The 21,521-nt window shown below is 47.4% G+C and overlaps 1 protein-coding gene across 1 annotated transcript; it reads left to right on the forward strand.

The window, feature by feature from the left end:
• The first annotated feature begins 19,543 nt into the window (after nt 1-19,543).
• KCNE5 (potassium voltage-gated channel subfamily E regulatory subunit 5) lies at nt 19,544-20,127 on the forward strand. The gene has a single exon (XM_027608906.1). The coding sequence runs from the start codon at nt 19,704-19,706 to the stop codon at nt 20,115-20,117; it is 414 nt and encodes a 137-aa protein (XP_027464707.1). The 5' UTR covers nt 19,544-19,703; the 3' UTR covers nt 20,118-20,127.
• The last annotated feature ends 1,394 nt before the right edge of the window (nt 20,128-21,521 follow it).

Raw genomic sequence — 21,521 nt, forward strand, 5'->3', positions numbered from 1 at the left:
TTAGAAACTGGAAATGCTCGATTTGGGCAAAGGGAAGACAGTAAGGGACTGACATACTTGTGCAGTAATTTGGCATGTGGGCTTCTTTTTGAATATTTCATTAAAATCTGGGATTCTATATCTGACAGGTTTTCACACTTGAACCATAGTTACTGTAAAAAGCAAAAATTCTTAATACTGTTATTCTTTGCACTTTTTTCTTAATCATTTTATATATATATATACATATATATATGTTGCTTACATTGCTTTGTACAGATGTGGGCCACCACTGCAACAAAATACATTCTTTTTGCTCTAAGATATTTATAATGAAAATATTTAAATGTTATGTATATGGTGGTGAAAAGGAAAAAATAATCCGGTGTTGTTATAAGCAAGAATGAAGGTTTTTGTAAAGATTTCTGTTCAGTGTTCTGCAATGTCAAATTCGAGGCAAGTTCTCTCTGAAGTTATGTGTATGTGAGTATTCTCATTCTTCCCAACTTGCCTTTGAAGAGTGAAAAACCACTGTCATCAAGTAGACTACTATTCAGCTTCTACTGTTCTGGCCCACTGTTGATCCTTCAAGGATGATTTCCTTAGATTTTTTTCAATATGTGAATTGTTTTCCCATTTGGAATGGTGATTTTAAATATGTGAATGCATGCATACTCCAATGTTTGCACGCCTGCCCATTCCCATCTCCTGAAAGCTAGAACACTGCCAACTAATCTGTTGTATAGGTCCTTTAGAAACATGGAATTAACAAAGTTGGGTGCTGCTAATTCTTTGCGAAAATCCAAATATTGTTAAGGGACCAGGGAGATGCCACTACCCCGATTTTTCATCGGAAAAAAAAAAAGTACATGGGTATATAAACCGATCTTTCCATATTCATAGTGACTTTTTAAGTATTTGAGCCTAAAGATTTTAATCCTACATTTTTATACCTGTTTAAATTGTTCACTGTTGTTATGACATGTCAGCCATCAAATGAAGTTGTACTTTAAAAATTTACTACAATTCTATACATTTCTAAGTCAAACACTTGTGACTTTTGCTTTACTGACATGAAAGTATCTTGCCTCCTTGATACTCGTATTGCTTTCTTTTTTTTTTTTTTTTTTTTTGCTAGAGCAGAGGTATCATTGTATAGCTTTTCAGAACTGAGATACAGGTGAATGATTCAAAGAGTCAGAAGTTAAGGAGAGTAATGTTTCTTTCGGGCATAAAGACTGATTAATAATAATCCTTGCCTATGTTTTCCTGATAGCACATGACAAATGTCTCTGAGGTGACAGGATGAGAACAGGTTAATGATTGTGTGGTATTTGGAACTCCAGAGGAATATTTTAATTTTCAAATGTAATTACAAATTAGAATGTATTCATATTTTGTACTTTCTGTTAAAATGCATGATCATGGGATTGTTACTTCGATTTTTGTGTTTATTCCTAATGAAAAGCTTGATTTGTTCTTGTTTTTAAGTTTGCACTCGAATCTTAAATAAATCCACCCATGTTATCAAGCTGAATTTTTGCCTAATTGATGCGCCAACATAAAACCTACAGGTTTGAGGACTATTAGCCAGACTTTATTTCTTCATTCATTTTAAATTAGGTGATTTTTAAAGTTTAGTTATTTAAGTAAGCGCTACACCCAACCAATGGGGCTCAAACTCACAACCTGTGATCAAGAGTCGCACGTTCCTCCAATGGAGCCAGCCAGTCACCCCTAATTAGCCAGCATTTTATTTTTTTTGAAGATTTTATTTGAGACAGTGCGTGTGGGAGCACGAGCCAAGGGGAGCAGGAGGGGTAGAGGGAGAAGCAGGCTCCCCGCGGAGCAGGGAGCCCGATGCGGGACTCGATCCCGGGACCCTGGGCTCTTGACCTGAGTCCAAAGGCAGACGTTTAACTGACTGAGCCACCCAGGCGCCCCTTAGCCAGACTTTTAAACACATATTTTAAAAGTACTCGTCTGTAGGTTTAATGGAATTGTACTGAGCTGTTAACCTGGCCTATATACATCCCATCCATTCGTTCGGAGCGTTTGAACCCAACGCTGTTAAATTGATACAGTTAAGAGAGTAGAACTCTTTGCAACACTGATATTGTGGAATAAAACACAGTCCTGTTGTGTGGATCATTAGGAGGTGCTACTGAATGGAAACTGTCACCTTTAGGCTACCGAAAATTTAGGGAGAAGTCCATTTATCTGAGTTCCATGTGGGTGTATATTAAATAGTGTTAGAGCCCAGGAACCGGACTGCCTCAGTCTATTTTCTGGCTCTGCCCCTCAATCGCTGTATGACTGTGAGCAAGTTCATGAACACCCGTCCCCTGCATTTTTCCATCTGAACGAATGGGGTTGATTGATCTTAGGATCGACCCCACCGGGTTGTCACGAGGATTAAAACGCATTAGTCCATGTAAAGTGTTTGGATCAGGGTAAGCCTATGTTAGCCAACATCATCATTAGTGTAGCTAGACGATCGTCATCAGCGAAGTGGTTGCAAGTATTGCTTAGCACACTGAGGGCTTTGAGGCTTTAAGGCTTGCTGGTCCCTGAAGACTGTGGAGGGTTCTGGATATAGAGGTGAGGAGGCCTGGCTCATTCTATCACTAGCTTTGTAACCCTGGACAAATCTCATGATACCCTCCTAGCCTCAGTTTCTTCTTCCTGTATTAAATAAATAAATAAAAAGACCGAACTTCAAAGAAGATACCCTTTGCAAAAAGGGAAAGGCGAACGACAGAATAGGGAGTGTACTGTGATGTTGCCTATAGGGTTGAGCACATCTAGCTTCCCATTGTGACTGCACCGTCCCAAGGTGGTTTGTTAATGCCGCCCTAGGTCCCGAAGTTTCCTAGAAGGATATGAGGCTGTGGATGATGCCATCACAAGAAGTGAGGATTCTCCTGGGTATAAGGAGTCTGCCACTCTCTTGTTCTCTCTCTTTAAAAAAAAAAACCAGGGTTCTGCCCACATAATTTAAAGAAGTGCTTTCAAAATTTTTTTTTTTTTTACTGTGACTCACGATGCTGTGCCCACACACTGACGTGGATGTGTAACAGTATTCTGTGACCCTGTTTATGTGAAAAAAAAAAAAAAAACAAACCCACTATGAGATGCTCACCGGCTTTCTATATCTAGTTCATTTATTGAAATGCTGGTTGTGACTCTCCCAACTGATTTCACGGCCCTGCAAATGAGTGCTGTCCAATAGAGCTTTCTGTGAATTTAGAAATGTCCTGGATGTCTCCTTACCCTTCCAGTAGCCAATAGCCAACGTGTGGCTGTTGAGAATTTGAAGGATGGTTAGTGTGACTGAGAAACTGAATCTTTAATTTCATCCTCCTGTTAGCACGCCTCCAGGGAATTTGCAAACCACAGTTTGGAAAAAACAGGTTGTTCTTTTAAAAGATTTGATTTATCTGAGAGAGAGAGCACGAGCAGGAGAGGGGCAGAGGGAGAAGGAGAAGCAGACTCCCCACTAAGTAGAGAGCCCGACGCGGGGCTCGATCCCAGGACCCTGAGATCATGACCTGAGCCGAAGGCAGACGCTTAACCAACTGAGCCACCCAGGTGCCCCGCTTAGTTTTCTATGTACGTATTTAACCCCAGACTCTCCACCAGTAGTCCAAACCTCCTTTCAAGATTTGCAGATAGTAAGAATTGGAACAATTCTTCATCTCTGCAAGGAGTATCTCCTAGAGCCTTCTGATCAATCTCAAGCTAGATCATTCACCTTCCTTAACCGTAGGATTATCCCTCCATTATGTTAGACTCTAACTTCACTCTCATTCTGAGAGTTCCTTTCACCTTTATCCTGTGTTGCACTTCCTGTTTCCTGTATCCCATGTCTCTTTCCTACTTGGATCATTCCCTCTTACTGATGGAACGCATCCTACCATAGCTTCCTGAGAAGGGATATGTGGGAGGCACATGTGAGACCTTTAATTGATCATTTGCTCAGGTGTAGAATTCTAGATGGAAACCTTCCCCTCCATGCTGAAAGCATTATTCCACTGACATGATTAAGCTTCCAGTGTTAGTTTGGGCAGTTCAAAGCCATTCTGATTTCTCCCGTCCCTTCTATACGACTTGATTTTCCTCTCCGAAGCTCATAAGGATCTCTCTGTTCTCTGAAATCTCACGATGATGTGCTTTGGGGTGGGTATGTTTTCATCCGTTGTGCTAGGCCACTTCAACCCAGAAACCCATGTTCATCTGTTCTGGGAAATTTTCTTGAATTATTTAATTGATTTCTTTCTGTCTTTGTTCTCTCTCTCACTTCCATTATCCAAATGATGAATCACTTGGGCTGATCCTTTAATATTCGTTTTGTTCCCATTTTTCATCTTTTAAAAAATTCTATCTTCTGGGAGATTTCCTCTACTCGCATTTCTTTTTTTTTTTAATTTTTTTATTGTTATGTTAATCACCATACATTACATCATTAGTTCTTGAGGTAGTGTTCCATGATTCATTGTGCATAACACCCAGGGCTCCACGCAGAATGTGCCCTCTTTAATACCCATCACCGGGCTAACCCATCCCCCCACCCCCCTCCCCTCTAGAACCCTCAGTTTGTTTTTCAGAGTCCATCGTCTCTCACGGTTCGTCTCCTGAATTTTTTATTTCTGCCATCGTGTTTACAATTTCGAAGAGCTGGGTTTGTTTGTTTGTTTGTTTGTTTTCTATATGTTCCTTTTTTGAAGCTTTCTGTTGTTGAGCGGTAGTTTGTAAGTTTTTCTTTTTAAGCTTTCTTTCCTCTGCAAAGCCAATTTCCTTAATTTGCTTTTTTTTTTTTTTCCTGCTTGCTTTTGTCTCCATTCTTTAAAGGTTTGGTAATCCTTGCCTGCTCACTTAAGAAGAAAGTACTAGAAAGCTGACTGGAAGGTCCAAGAGTGTGGCCGGAGCTTATTTAAAGAGTTTTGCAATAAGGTGATTTTGGCTGGGCCATTTGGCAAACCCCACAGCCGTGTCTGTGGAGTTTCCTTCTAGGGCCAGTCTTATTCCGAGAAGTCTCTGCCAATTTCTTGTATGGAGTGTTCTTGGGGAACACGTACAAGAAGGTGGGGGTGGAGGTGGTTGTTTCTACATTCATCACACATACAATTGCTTCATTACCCTGTTTTTTACACAGTACCCCTGTGCTGTGCCCAGTGTCCCCTGTTCTTTCTGCTTCAATGTTCTGCTGTGGTGACATGAGGGGCGATCATCACCCCAGCAGGTATGGGTAAGGCAAGTGGTTAATGGATCCATAGTGGTGGTGGGGGGGGGTCCTAAAAACAGCTGCCTCAGGCGTGCCTGGGAAGCTCAGTTGGTTAAGCGTCTGCCTTCGGCTCAGGTCATGATCCTGGGGTCCTGGGATCGAGCCCCGCGTCAGGCTCCCTGCTCAGCGGGGGGAGTCGGCTTCTCCCTCTCCTTCTGCCCCTCCCCCCACCCCGGCTTATGTTCTCTCTCACTCTCTCTCTCATATAAATAAATAAATACAATCTTTAAAAAAAAAACTCGCAAGGAGGACACAAACAGTCTGTAACAACAGCTTTCAACCAGTCCCGATTTGGGCTCCAGCCTCTTTACCTCCCCTTTTTTATTAAAAGATTTATCTTAGGTGGGGGAGGGGCAGGATGAGAGAGAGGTTTTTTGTTTTTTTTTTTTTAAGATTTTACTTATTTACTTGACAGAGAGAGAGAGAGAGAGAGAACAAGTGGGGGAAGAGGCAGAGGGAGAAGCAGACTCTCCACTAAGGGAGCCCAATGCAGGACTCGATCCCAGGACCCTGGGATCATGACCTGAGCCGAAGGCAGATGCTTAACCAACTGAGCCATCCAGGTGCCTCAAGCGAGAGAGAGTCTTAAGCAGACTCCACACTGAGTGCAGAGCCCAATGGGGGGCTAGATGCAGGGCTTGATCTCAGGACCCTGAGATCACAACATGAGCTGAAATCAAGAGTCAGACGCTTAACCGACTGAGCCACCCAGGCGCCCCTGTCCTGTATCTTTTTCTTAGGAGCATCCTGAGTAGGGTCAAGCATGCCTGGCACGGGCAGGTAAGATGGAGAGTATAGTGCAGACGTTTGGGTACGTTGGGGGTGAAAAAGATGAACCAATTAGGTTCATCATATTCTGTCCAGAATGTGCTATAATCCTCAGAAGGATCAGTCTTTGGAACAAGTGTGTTTAGGTAAGGGTGCAGGAAAGCCCGAGACTCAGGTAATGGGGAGCGTCTTTGTGGGCCCAACTGGAAACGAGCAGTTATAGAATAACTATTTATAATAATAACTATTTATAAAATAAACAGAATCTTAAAAAAAAAAAAACCTGCCAAACTCTTGTATACCACTATAAATGGGTACAGCCACAGTGGCAAACAGTATGGAGTTTCCTCAAAAAGGTAAAAAATAAAGCTACCATATGATCCAGCAATTCCACTTCTGGGTATTTATCTGAAGTGGAATTCAGGTGGCTGGGTGGAATTCAGGAATATCTGGGTGGCTGTGAAGCAAGGGGACAAGACCACTCCAGTGAACTAAAACACTCAAACGCAGATGAGTATATTTCAATGTTGGCCCCCACTTGTAGTTTCAGCTGGGCTTAGTTTCTGAGAGACATGGCATCTTCACGTACCTACAGTTCATCTTATTCGCTTCCTGCTATTACCACCCTAGATCAGACCCTCAGTCCTTTTCCCCTAGAACTACACACCGCGACCTCCTAACCAGTTTCTTGGCAAGTCTACTCCTTCCATCACTGCCGGTCTACGCCTTCTCATATATAAACCTGCCAAACTGGGAGCGCCTGGGTGGCTCAGTTGGTTAAGCGTCTACCTTTGGCTCAGGTCATGATCTCAGGGTCCTGGGATCGAGCCCCACACCAGGCTCCCTGCTCAGCGGGGTGTCTGCTTCTCCCTCTTCCTCTGCTGTTCTCCCTGCTTGTGCTCTCTCCCTGATAAATAAGTAGGATCTTAAAAAAAAAAAAAAAACCTGCCAAACTTACCTTGCTAAAATACCACCTTGCTGATGCTATTCTTACTGAAATCACAAATGTCAGCGTGGTATGTGCACTTCAAGAATCACGTGGGAAGATGAACGCTAATGACAACAAGAAACCCAAACAAACAAAAAGCACCTCTTTTTATTTTTTTATTTTTTAAAAAATTTTATTTATTTATTTGAGGGAGAGAGAGATTGAGAGTGAGCATGAGCAGGGTGAGGGGCAGAGGGAGAAGCAGGCTCCCCGTCCAGCAGGGAGCCCGATGTGGGGTTCGATCCTGGGACTCCGGGATCATGACCTGAGCCGAAGGCAGATGCTTAACTGACCAAGCCACCCAGGCCCTACAAAAGCGCCTCTTTTTAGGACTAAACCACAAAGTAATTCACAGAGGAGAGGCTGGTCTTCCTAGGTTACCAAGGAAGGAGGCTCCTGGTTACCTATTGGCTCCCATAACCCTCTCTTATTTGTACGAGGTTGATTTTTCTTTTGCTTTGGCCGACTATTTCCTTTGATGCTTGAAGCCTGAGAGGTTCCGAGAGAATGATATCTAAAACCAGGATGTTTCTCGGGAGGCATTCCTAAGGGTATCAAGAATCAGAAACAGGGTCTAGTGGTGGGGCCACCTGGAAGTGCTAAACATCAACTTTACCTAATTCATATTTTTGCCCTGGGGTTGTAAGAAATCAGTCAAGCAAAAAAGGTCAAGAGACTCCCGTATCTTGTATCTCCCCAGAGTGACTTTTGCAGCAGAAATCTGAAAACAAGTCTTTCGAAGTCAGGTATTTCTTCTGGTGCCTGGCTCTTGGCCAGCCCACGGAGTTATGGGAAGCTCGGGATCAGATATACACACATATATATACATATACACACATTCCTATTACGGACATGTCCAAATATATCTTCTTCTTCACGGCCAACAGCCCTACCTTAGCTGTAACTTCCACATTCCTTAGGGCACTCCAACGCCCACGTTCAATTTGGGATGGTGAACTGCACATATCCTCACAGGAGAGTAGTAACATAGCTCCCCAAGAGTGGGCGAGGGACAGGGCCAGAGAAGGAGGTCCAGGGAAGTCTTTCTGCCCAGACAGTGACTGTTGGAAGCATGAACGACTTGAGGGAGATAAGAGATGAGTCAAAACTCTGTTCAGTTTGATCCCCAGCCTTCCTCAGGGTCACATCATTTCTAATCCAGATCTGCATTACATTAGCCATCAGGAATCCTGATGGCGAAGCATTAACCTCCTTCAGGGGGCCCGAGTGAAGGAAAGGACATGAGGTCTCCTGTTTTATTTCAGCAAGAGCCTTTGCTTTGTCTGCAAGAGGTCCCTTGGGCTCTCTCTGCTTGTGAATTCTTCCCCTGTGCTTATGATATAAACAAGAGCTCTCGACCCTATCTCCCAGGGTTATGGGATATCTTGGTTGGCCTTTGGTTTCACTCAGAGAAGAAAAACTCCAAACTGGCCCGGAGCTGTGGGGATTCAGCATCCTGTCTCCAGGACGAAGGCTATAGGACTTTATCCTCTTACAACTTTGTAACTTTCTCTCTATAAAGTTTTTAAAGGTGGGTTGGGCGCTGGACTCTTCTTAGAGAGTAAAGCCATTTCTGTTTTCAGGCCCTCTTCAGTGCCAATGACATTTCTCTTGTCTTAAAACATGACACTTAAGAAGTACTCCAGAGGGGCGCCTGGGTGGCTCAGTCGGCTAAGCATCTGCCTTCGGCTCAGGTCATGATCACGGAATCCCAGGATTGAGCCCCGCCATCAGGCTCCCTGCTCAGCGGGGAGTCTGCTTCTCCCTCTGCCCTTCACGGCGCTCGTGTTTTCTCTCTCTCACTCTCTCGTTCTCTCTCAAATAAATAAATAATTTTTTTAAAAAAATCTGGGAAGTACTCCTGAGCTCTCTCCTGTTTGTATGGCTAGGTGCTCTAGGGGAGGCAAAAGAAGGTCTTACGCTGTCAGCACTCAATATCAGACTCTGGGGCTGCACTAGAAACTGAACTGTGAGCTGAAGACTCTAAGTGCGTAGGAATTTGGAGAAGGCAGAGATCCCTTTAGGCTTCAGTCGTCTGGGAAGTCTTCCTCAGAGCCCCCAGTCTGAGCCTACTGCTGAAGAGGCACGAGTGACTCCTTACCAGCTTCTAGTTAATAACAAAGAGTGTGTGTTCATCTGTAGCAGAATCCCTCCTGTGCCCATCGGCCTGCAAGGACGAAGTGGGGTGAGAGTGACAGCGATCTCATAGCTTGAGATCCTAGACCAGAGATCACCCCAAGATTTCACATGTGCTGAGATATTGATGCCCTCTGCCCTTGGGATGGCCAGGGCTCCCTGGCAGGTTGCTTTCTTACTCATTCATCCCAGGGCATCACAGATGTTATCTGTGTGTGTGATGTGGTGAAAACCATTGGCAATACGCTTCTAGACATATCCCCTGTCGTGGAAAGCATTGGTAACAGGTGGCCACGATGCTTTGTCTTCACTGAGCTTGTAGTCCCAGGCAGACTGTCGGGTCTGGGAAGTTAGACAGTGTCTGTCTCATTCACTGCTCTATCCCCAGGGCCTGTCACTGTGCCTGGCATGCAGTGTGTTCTCAGAAAAAAATATTTCAAGCAAGTGAGATCCATGATGAGATATCGCCATCACACCTGTCTGAAAGGCTAGTAGCAAAAAGTGTTGGTGAGGATATGGAGAAAAGTGGACTCTTGTACACCGCTATAAATGGGTACAGCCACAGTGACAAACAGTATGGAGTTTCCTCAAAAAGGTAAACAATAGAGCTACCATATGATCCAGCAATTCCACTTCTGGGTATTTATCTGAAGGAAATAAGACACTAACTCAAAAAGAGCTCTGCACCCCCGTGTTCATTGAGGCGTTATTTACAATAGCCAAGATATGGAAACAACCTGAGCATCCATCGATGGATGAATGAATAAAGAAAATACAGGAAGTACACACACACACACAGAGGAATATTATTCAGCTATAAAAAGAAGGAAATGTTGCCATCTGTGAAAATATGGATGAATCTTGACGGGCACTGTGTTAAGGGAAATGTCCAGAAAGAGAAAGACAAATATCGTATGATCTCACCTATATGTAGAATCTTAAAAAAAAAAAAAAAAAAGCTCATAGATTCAAAGAACAGATTGGCGATTGCTGGAGAGGGCTGGGTGGTGGGTGGAATGGGTAAAGGGGGTCGAAGCACACAAACTTCCAGCTATAAAATAAATAAGTCATGGGGATGTCACATCCAGCATGGTGACTAGAGTTAATAGTACTGTAATGCATATTCAAAAATGCTAAGGGTGTAGATCTCAAAAGTTCTCGTCACGAGAAACAAAAATCTATAACTGCGTATGGTGTATGTTCACTAGACCTAGTGTGATCATTTCACAATATATACAAATACTGAATCATTACGTTGTATACCTGAAACTAATATGTCAATTATGTCTCAATTAAAAAAAAAAAAAAAGAAAAGATTTCATGAATAAATGAACGAGAGAGTCTAGACCTTGGAGGATGAGTAACATCTGGATAACACGGAAGGGTTAAAAGTTTGCAGGGAAGAACAACGCAAATAGAGTCATACACAGTCATGGTGTGTGCCAGGCACAATTTGGGAAAATCAGCTGAGGGGTCGCGACTGTTGGTGTTTGGAGGCAGTGGGAAATTAGCAAGCCCCATCATGGCTATTCAGCATAATGCTGGATGAAGAAAGAGCCACTGAAGCATTATTGCCCCAAAACAAAGCCAAAAATTAAAACAAACACATGGTAGTTGACACAACTGGTCTTGATTTTTCTATTAGCATCTAATTTTATGTCAAGCTGTGCCTACTCAACTGTGGGAACCAATTTCTCATGTGGTCTGGGTCCCGATTCCTGTGATTCCTAAATGTTCCCAGATCATCTTCCAGCTCCGAGGCGCCCCCCCCCGAAATCCCTGGCACACACCACCCGCCCGCCCCCCCACCTCCAGCCCCGAAGCAAAGGCTGTTCTGCCATCCCCCGTGATGCAGGGGCAAGGGGAGGTGAACCCTGTTGCTTCACTTACCCGTATATTGCGGCCATGGCTTTGCACATGGAGAAAGGGTCCGAGAGGCTATTTCCTACTCAAAACATCCCGAGTGTCACATCCTCAGGGACGTTTGCCGGGAGCACTTTTATTAGTATTTCCATTTTACAGCAGAGGCAACCAGCACAGAGAGGTTGAGTGATGGCTCCTGGTAACACAGCCAGTAGGTGGCCAAGCCAGAATTAAAATGCCGATTTGTCTGAAGTTGGAGCGGGTGCTCTCAACTACCATACTCTATTCTTTGCCTTTTGTAAGGTCTTTCCCACACCGCGTTGCAATGGTCTAGGTAGCCCTTGACCCCTGGAAAGTGAGCTCTGGAGTAGAAGGAGCGTCTCCTCTGGATCCCCCGCGCCTAACCTCCTAACGCAGCACCAGGCCCAGAAACCGGCATCAAATGCTCGGGGTGAAAAACATTCTGAAACCAAGCGCAACGAAAACCCCAGGCTTCCACCAGATGGCGCTGTGGGAGCCCAAGAGAAAAGTGCCCCCGGGAGGCTTCCTTTCCCGCAGAATACCCCAAGCATCCACGTTGTTTTCTTTCCCTCTCCAGAGAAAACTGAGTGGGTGGGAGAAACATTTCTGAGATAAGGTCGAGGCATGTATTGACACAAATTTGACAATTGACTTTACGACCTTGTGTTTGGGCCCCCAAAGCAGGGTTGCTCTTCCGCCACCCTTTTAGATTCATGCACTGCTTTGAAAGACCTCAAAGTGGTTTGCAGACTCTTGTCGCCGTTAAAAAGCTAGAAATAAAATCTGACTTGCGTAAAGCATTGAAGGGGGCTGTGCAGTGGAGTGGAAAGGACTCTGGGCTGGATTCAGATGGCTCTGTATGAACCGATGGGGGACTTCAGGCAAGTCCCCTCTGCCTGGACCTCCGTGTCCTCTGCTGCAAAATAAGGGGGTGGGATGAGTCTTCCAACACGGAAGGTGTTTTTCCCCTTAGCCTCTGTACGAAGGACTTTATACATGCCGCATTAGAGCATGACAGTAATGAAGATTACCGACCCGGGTGCAAATTTCAGCCTGGCAACCTGCATGCTATGTGGCTTTGGGCAAGTTATGTAACCTCTCTGGGCCTCAGTTTCCTCGTCTGTCGAACAGGAATGGAACTGTACCTACCTCACAGGGTTCTTGTAAGGACTGAGTGAGATAATGCCTATAAAGTTCTTATCCCAGTGCTTGGTACACATAAGCTTTCAGCGAAAGCTGTCCTCACGCACAAATGAGTCTCACATTTGAGCAACTTTATCTACAGTTTGGCTGTACATTTAGTACTCAGCAAAACGGTGGGAAGGCTTTAAGTAATAAACTACAAATAGTCAGGCCAGACCCTTTCAGAAGTATAAGGGTAAATGCATTTCACCGGTACAAGGCAAGGCTAAAAGTAACCACAAATTGTGGGAATCCTCATACATGGTCGGTGGGAGTATGAGAAGACACAACCACCTTGGGAAACAGTTGGGCTGTGTCTTCTAAAACTATCTTCCCTGTGACCCAGCATTCCCGCCCCTAGGTATTTACCCAAGAAAAAGGAAAACATATGTCCATGAAAGGATTTGTAGGAAAACATTCATAGCAGCTGTCTTTTTTTTTTTTTTTAAGATTTCATTCCTAAGTAATCTCTACACCCAGCATCGGTGCTCGAACTCACAACCCCAAGATCAAGAGTCTCATGCTCTACCCACTGAATGGATAATCAAACTGCACTATGATCACATACAATGGAGTACTCCTCAACAATCAAAAGGAGCAAACCACTGATGTATGCAATGACATGGATGATACTCAAAAACATCAGGCCGAGTAAAAGGAGTCTTATACAAAAGAATTCATACTACATGTTTCCATTTATATGAAGTTCTGTAACAGGCAAAACTAACCAATGATGGGGGAAAAGAAATCAGAAGAGTGGCTGCCTCTGGGGGTGAAGGGAAGGGAACGTCTGGGAAGGGACAAGGGGAAGCTTTCTTGAGTGGTGAGAAGGTTCTGTATCTTAGCAGGCAGTTAAGTTACACGGTTACATTTGTCAAAACTCGGCAAATGTCCAGTTAATGTTTGTGCAGGTCATCTTATGCGTATTTTACCTCGAAAGGACAACAGTCATAAGCAAATACTGAATTCAAGTTAAGGCCAGGCATGTGGAAAGGGCTTAGGAGTGAAGTGCGCGGATGAATGCAACTTCAAAAAGAAAAAAGACAATGGCTAAACAGACGGATGGAGAGCTGGCTAGGTGACGGATGGATAAAGCCTGTATGAGAAAACATTAGTGGTGGAATCTACCTAGGAAGTGACAAGGTTCCCACTATAAAATTCTTCCAGCTTTGTTGTGCGTTTGAAATTTTGCACAGTGAAGTTTTCCTTGATGGACAAAAACATAACCACCAAGTTTGGCATCCTGCATGGAGTGAACATTTTTTAAAGATTTTATTTATTTACCTGACAGAGAGAGAATGAGAGAGAGCACAAGCAGGGGAAGCGGCAGGCAGAGGGAGAGGGAGAAGCAGCCTCCCCGCCGAGCAGGGAGCCCGATGCGGGGGCTAGATCCCAGAACCTCAGGATCATAACCCGAGCCAAAGGCAGACGCTTAACCGACTGAGCCACCCAGGCGCCCGACTTTTTTTTTTGAACGTAAAAAGCCTTCATTGGAGGAAGGCAGACCGCAAACCTAGGTAAATATTTCCTGAGCACCTACGATATGCCAGGCACTGCGCCACGCTAGTCGAAGGCTACAAGGAAGAAGAACGTAGTGCCTGCCTTCAAAAGGACTGCAGGGACCGACCATCTGACAAGCCCACATGTCCCTGTTATCCTACTCTGTGGGGATGCTAAGGAGAGTGAAATTTCATCTGGTGGGGAAATGTCTTAATTGTTCTCACCACAAGAAAGAAGTGATAAGTATGTCATGTGGTCGAGGTGCTAGCTCACGCTAAAGCAGTAATCATATTGCAACATATAAATGTATCAAATCCAGGCATTGCATACCTGAAGCTGACATAATGTTGTAAGTCAATTGTGTGGCAATAAAAACATAATAATTACAAAAGGAAACGTGCCTGGTATTGAAGCCATGTGCGTACTTATTGCTGCAAGTATGATTGGAAGGCATTTTCAAACCAGAGCAGAGAGTCTCGAAGGTGATAATTTGGCGATCCAATGGGGGCCCATTCAAGAATTTTAAGCCAACGAGTGACATCCTGGGAAAATTGCTGGGAGAAAGGGGGCAGCTGCAACAGCTATCATTGCTTTAGAAGGGTTGGCAGGCAAAGGAGCTTTTCATGTACCTTGTAATGAGCAGAGAGAACAGACGGAAGTGCCCATGGGGAGGAGGGAGGTGCAGAATGACCCAGGGCGCGAGGCGATGAGATCACCTTCTCTTACTTCTTTGTTCCATGAGATTGTGGCTCTGTGAGGCTAAACTGGTCTGTTCTGATTGGTAGTCTATTCTGAGTGGTCAGTGTCCAAACCCGATTGCTGTTAAATATTTGTGACATCACCCCTACCCCCCTCGGAGGGTTGCTGTAAGGTTAATGAATATAATGTATGGAATCCGCCCGGCACATGTTAAGCATTCAATCCATGAGGCTCAGAGAACCGCATCTGATGCTCCGGTTTGGGGCTTGGATAGAGGGTGACCTCAGCACAAGCCCACCAAGATGCCCCAAAGTCTCTAAAGTAGGCCCCATTCCAACCCACAAGTACTGTGACCTTTATCAACCCCCCGCCCCCCCCCCACCACCAAAGATCACACATATTCCTATGGAACAACTGAGAAGCCCCAGTTGGATCCAGGAAATTTCTCATCTGTTCTCTTCCCGCTTTTGAGAATGGACCTGCCGTGGGGGAGCAGGTAGGGGTAGGGCGGGTGGCCACAAGAGTGAGTTCAGACCACTGGCGATCTTCCTTCTTCAAACAAGGCTTTGGACTCTAGTGCTTTAAAACGTGGGTCCAGGGTCCACATTCTCTCCAAAACAGAGCTCTGGCAAGACTTCACGCCCACTATGCATTTCACTCCAGATCCTTCCGCTCCCTGCTTTTTTGCAGCTCCCCTAGTGGCTGTGAGAGTCATGAAGCCACAGACAGTTCACCAGTGTGACTCGTTCACCCACGTGTCTGTAGGACTCAGCACAGCGCCCTGCCCAGCGGAACATGCGATAAATATTTGTCGAATGGCTGAACAAATGAATGATTTTCTCAGTCTGTACTTGGTGCTTCAGGAAGCCTCCTTTCTTCCCCTTCCTCGGAGCCCATTGTGGGTCTGCCAGCCTTCTGGACTCCAACAGTGCTTACCATCTGTGCCCGTCCTTTGGCCATGAGCCAAATCCAACTCCGGTTCAATTCAACCAACTTCCATTTCCTAGAGCCCATGGCGCCTCAATTGTACTTTTAAAACAAACTTGGCATGGAACAGAACCTTTTCCAAGACTTTTTGAAAGTCCAAATACATGCTTATAAATTACTTCCCCTTGTTGACACACTTGATTACCATCTAGGAAATAAGTGAGTTCTAGACGACGATGGATAAACAGATGATTATTTGGCAGGTATGGGGGCAGGTTTGCGGGGGGGGGGGCGGTGGAAGGGTGGGGAGGAATTAGACCCGATCCTTGTCTGATGGATTTGCAGTTTCATTAAGTGTGGTAGGGAAATGGGGTTGGCATCTCAGCCATTCAGGGCTGGCCTGGGACTAGGATTTGAAGGGATGCCCAGCAGCCCCTTGAGTGAAAAGAAAGCCAGAATCCCCCCACACACACCTGTTGTTTTTTGCTGAGGGTTGGGCCTTTTTAAATTTTATGACTAGTCTCCATTCCTGATTCCACCCCCTTCTCCACATCTCCCGTCCCCCATGCCAGTCTTCTGTAAAGGAGTGATGTGCTCGCTCTCTGGCAATTATTTCATTTAATGGAATTAGAATTAGCTTTGTATGTATTCATTGAAATATTATTTTGAACAGCAGAACCCTGCAAATAACCAGAAATCTTACAACAAGAGCTAACTTAAATATATAATGGTAGATCTATAGTCTAAAATACTGTGCAGACAATAAAATGATTTTTAAATTTTTTTGAAAATTTTATTTATTTATTTGACCGAGACCCATCGTGGGGCTCGATCTCAGGCCCTGGGATCATGACCTGAGCCGAAGGCAGATGCTTAACCCACTGAGCCACCCAGGCGCCCCATAAAATGATGTTATTAGAATGTAATTGACATAGGAAAAATTCACAAGATGTCAAGTGAAGAGATAGGTTGCAAAATAATGATGTGGGGGGAGGGGGTGAGTGCGTGCTCCTGCATGCAGTGGGTGTGCATGCAGGTGTGCATGCGTGTAATGTTGTTTCTTGGCATTTCCCCATTTTCCCAATTTTCTGTATTGAATGCTGAAGTCAGAGGTAAGGCACCACCAGGAGGGTTGCATTGTAAAGACTCTGAGAGCACAAACAGGGCCATCAAGCAAGGCTTCCTCCAGTCAGGGCATTTTGTGGAAGGTGAAAGGCACAGTATATTGGAGAAGAACTCCAGGAAAAAGCTGTTTTTCAAATTCAAGGGGAGGAGATGGTGTCCACTGATGGTGAGGACCTCAGGCCCACCCAAGAAAATTGGTCTTCATTAAAGAAGCAACAGGGAGTGACTCTGGGTTTCTGAACATAGGGGTGAATTGGAGGAAGTGGTGTTAGAAGAGAGCGGCAGATGGTCTCCAACTTAGGGTGGCTTGACTAGCAATTCTTTGACGTGGTGATAGTGCAAAAGCGATGCACATTCTTAGAAACTGTACTTCAAATTGTTTTGAATATGGATCTTTTCCCGGGCTGGCTATATGTGCTCTGATTTGCTCTCATAAATAACCGGTACACTCACAGCCATTCTGTTTTCAGTATAGTATTCACTAAGTTACATGGGACATTCGACACTTCATTATCAAATAGCCTTTGTCTTAGATGATTCGGCCCAACTGGAGGCTAACGGAGGAGTTTTGAGCACGTCTAAAATGGGCTAGGCTAAGCTGTGTTGCAGGTTAGGTGTAGTAAGTCCATTTTCGATTTAAGATATTTTCAACTTACGATGGGTTTATCGGGACATAACCCCATTGTAAGTCGAGGAAGATCTGTATTCTAGCCAGAGCAGGGTGGATTGGGTTATAGGCAGGGAGATCTGCCAGGAGACTCTGCAGTTTGCATATTTGACCTGAGGTAATGAGAGCTTGGATTAAGCTTGTGGCAGCAAAACCAGAAAGGAAAGAGCGGGTGGACTTGAGAAAGAACCAGAGCTAGAGAATCAAATTTGGCTAAATATACACCAGGTGGTCCATGAAACCATGTAAGGAGACAGTTTCCAAGGAAATGGATGTTAAGAGAGAAAAGCTGAGGACTGAGCCTTCAGGGATTCCAACAGTTAACGGGAGGAGGAAAGAAGAGGAGCCAGCAAAGGAGACAGAGAATGATGGGTCAGAGAGATAAGAAGAGAAACTTGAGAATGCATTGCCATGAGGGCCAAGCTACAGGAAGGGGTGGGCGGTTGATGGTATCAAATTCATCCTCGAGGTCAGAGATGCAAACTGAGCAGAGACCCTTGAATTTGGTCAGGAGGTCGTTGGTGAACTTACAGAGAGCGGTTTGGCAAAATGTGCTGGATTCTAGAAGGTTCGGGGGAAAGGAGAGGTGGAGAAATGGAGGCAGCTCGCGGATACTGTCCATGTGGCAAGAGTCATGTGGTAGGACTGAGAAGAACAAGCTCAAACTTTATCATTCTAGTCCCGCTACTTAACTACTTGAACTTGTTTCCTCTTCTGAAAATGGGAATAATCCTTTTAGTTCATAAAGCTGTTGAAAGCACAACGGGAGTTTAAATGATGACTTTTATGCGACAGCGAAGGGGCTTCTTCCTCGCCCCCACACCCCCAAAACCCTAGAGATTTCTGGGCATGATATAACAGATAACAGAAGTGTTTTAGCCTTTCAGTCCTGTCCCTGGGTTGATACTGTTTTGAGAATTTTCTAGCTGTGTCCCCTGGCATTCGTGCCAAGTCACTTTAACAGTTCTCTCTGAGCCCCTCTGAGGTGAGGACGTTGAGGGAAGGTGGCTGGGAGGGCGTCAGTGGTCAGGGCCAGGTGGAATGCCTCTGAGATCTGTGTAGAAGCTGTTAAGGCTCTCTTGGAGACCCTGGATATAGAGCCCTGGGGTGCCAACCTCACCCCAACGCGCACAAGGCTGCATTCCCTGAAGGGCGGCTGGGGCAGAGGCACCCAAAACCCCTCCTTTATTAACCCATGGCACCTGCAGCCTGAATGGCCTCTGGACCAAAGGGTCTCGAGCAGGCAGCTTGATTCTCACCGCGTGCCTAAAGGCATATCCTTTTTTTCATTCCTTCTATTCTCACTCGGCAACCAGACCTGATCAGCACCACCTCCTGTTTTTTTTTTTCTACTCACTGTCTACCAAACAATCCTTTGAACACCTTTCCTTGGTGAGACCCAGGCTGTTTGTAGTTTAACATACTGTGGTCTGATCTTTGTCTCAGTGCCTTGTTTTCCCTTAAAAGAAGATACCCTCTTGGGGGGGGAAATGGCTGCCCCCCAACAAGCCGGCAGGGCCTAGACCTGTTACCAAGCCCTGGAGGGGCTCGGGGCTGGGTGCCCGAGGGCCTACCCGGATGTGGAGGCGGCAGGGGCGCGTGTTCTCTAGAAGACGCACTTTTCAGATCCTGAGACACCTAGGGACTGTCGTCCAAGGGCCTTTTTAATGTCCGTGTTCCTTTTAATGGAAGAGCTTGGCTTCATTTCTGGGAAGACGGCTTGCGGGGGGGGGGGGGGGGGAAACAGAGTCACATCGTGGAAGGTGTAGTCACATGCTAAGATGTGTAGGCCTCTCTAACAAATGGGATAGGAGGGCAGGGCAGGGGTACTTCCAAGGAGGCTGGGGTATTGTCAGCCACCCTTCTGGGAGACCAGGGAGTCGCCGTCTGCTTCAGTCACCCAGTTTTTCCTGGGCATCTTCTGAGTGAGATGCTCTCCTCCTCGGCGCGGGGGAAGGAAAAAGGGCTGCAAAGATAGGCCAGGGTCCTTGTCTATGGGAGCAGTTGCCATGGGACGTGGACGAGCGGCCTCGGCTGCCCCCGTTACGGTCAGGCAGCGCTGCCGGAATCCCGGGGGGCAGGGCTTGCCTTGGGGGCCCAGATGCTGTGTCGGGGCCAACGCCGGGCCCGCAGGGCAGGTGGCCAGAACTTGGAAGGAATTCTCTTCCGCAGCCCAGGGTCCAGGCTTGGCCCCAGCGAGCTGCCCTGCCAGCCTCCGCTGCCTGGGGCCTCGCGCATTCCGCGCCCCCGCCCCTCCGCGGGCCGCGCCCCCTCCCTTGTCCCCCTCTTCTCCCCCCCCCACCAGCTGTCCCCTTTCCCCAGAGCGCCCAGACAGCCGCCGGAGCCTGGGAAGAGGCGGCCTCGGGCCCGAGGGGGCGTGGTGGGGAAGGGGAGGAGGGCGCGGGTGAGGGGATAAGGAAGCCCGCGCGGCCCGCGCCCCCAGCCACTGCCCGCCCCGGGAGCCGGGTGCCGCTGCCGCTGCCGCCGCCGCTCGCCCGCTTCCCCTCGCCCCCGGGGGAAAGGTCAGCAGCGTCCTGGAGCCGCCGTGCCACTCCCCGACAGCCATGAACTGCAGCGAGAGCCAGCGGCTGCGCACCCTCCTCAGCCGCCTGCTGCTCGAGCTGCACCACCGGGGCAACGCCAGCGGCCTGGGCGCCGGCCCCGGCCCGAGCATGGGCATGGGGGTCGTGCCCGACCCGTTCGTGGGCCGCGAGGCGACCAGCGCCAAGGGCGACGACGCCTATCTCTACATCCTGCTCATCATGATCTTCTACGCCTGCCTGGCCGGAGGCCTCATCCTGGCCTACACCCGCTCCCGCAAGCTCGTCGAGGCCAAGGACGAGCCGGCCCAGGCCTGCGCGGCGCACGAGTGGGCCGCCGCCGACGCCGAGACTGCCGCCGGCTCGCCGGCGCAGGGCCGCCGCCAGCTCGCCCCCGGGGCGCCGCCCGCCCCGGCCGAGGGCACCGAGGGGGTCTAGAACCGCCGCCCCGCTGGCCCCCTCGCGCGCCCGCGCGCGCCCTCCTCAGCTCCCGCGTCCCTGGGCGCCGCGCCCGCCTGCTCCTTTCCTTCCCTTCCAGGCGCCGCCTCACCTGAGGCCCAGACAAGGAGAGGCCCGCCGACCTTGTCTGGCAGGCCCTGGAAGAAGCACCACCCTACCCACCCCTGGCCGGCTTCTCCCTCCTCTCCACTCCTCTCCACTCCCCCCTCCCCCCTCCCCCGACCCCCACCCCGCGCCTCCATCCCCCGCCCCGCACACCCAACTGCACTAAACTGCCTCTGCTCTCTTGTCTTCAAACAGCCCTGACACCACCCTCCAGCCCCCTGGGAACTGAATCCACCACGTCCAACACTTGGCATTGAAGTGAAGCAGCGAAGTCTATCAGAACTCTGGGCCGTCTAACGGGCAGCTGCTCCAAGGGCAGCCAGGGACTGTTCGCTCTGCAGAGCCAGCGGGCTTGCTGTCACTGCCAGGCGGGCCGCAGCAGCTCCAGCTTCCTGTTGCCTTAGGGATGGAGACAAAGAAAATCAAGAGACCTCAGACATCTTTCCCCTCCCTCCCTCCCTCTTGCAGCAGGGAGCTAAGCAGGACACTAGGACCCGTCTGTGGGCTAGAACGGACTGAACCGGGGACTGAAGGGGGAGGGAAGCCCCAAGGGCAGGGGAAGACCTATGACCCCGACTGTATGGCTTTCTTGCATCCAGTTGTCATCCCAAAGGTAACTTGCCCGATTTTTAGCAGCTTTGCCGTCTTCTGGTGTGGGTAACCGTTGCTGGGTGTATCATCATCTCAGTACCTCCAAATGCCGCCCCTCCCCGCGCGTGGATTCAGTTGTTACAGCGCTGTCTGCTTCATGTACCATGTACGGAACAGGAGGCTCAGATGTTCCCCTCCTCTGTAACCTGGGGGAGTGTCAGAGGCAGGTAATAAAGGTTGTTTAAGCAATAGCCTAAGACTCTTCTCTCAGAGATGCCAGCCTTGAGACCCAGTACTATGTAGAAAAGGAATCCTTGTTGCTTTGGGAAATGATGTTTAGATTTGAGGGTTGGGTTGTTGCGGTATTTATACCTGTATGTTCAATTCCAACACAGTAGAGGTGATTGTGGGGGAAGAAAATGTTGATATGGCTAAATGGGTCGTTTTCCCAAGGGTTTCAAAAGTTGGAACTGCTTTATTACTTTTTTCCCCCCTTTAATTCTGAAGCACCTTGAAATATCACGATGCGGAGTGAGGATTTCCCACTGAAGCAGTTTTTCGGGATACACCTTAAAAAAACCTCTCATACCTCATGGGGGGGGTGGGAGGATGGGTTAGCCCAGTGTTGGGTATTAAGGAGGGCACGTTCTGCATGGAGCACTGGGTGTTATACGCAAACGATGAATC

Source organism: Zalophus californianus, chromosome X, assembly GCF_009762305.2.
Source record: "Zalophus californianus isolate mZalCal1 chromosome X, mZalCal1.pri.v2, whole genome shotgun sequence".
In the NCBI taxonomy this organism is placed as follows: Eukaryota; Metazoa; Chordata; class Mammalia; order Carnivora; family Otariidae; genus Zalophus; species Zalophus californianus.

Bases quoted from the DNA above. Each gene is read 5' to 3' on its own strand.
- KCNE5 (XM_027608906.1), top strand. From the start codon at position 19,704: ATGAACTGCAGCGAGAGCCAGCGGCTGCGCACCCTCCTCAGCCGCCTG.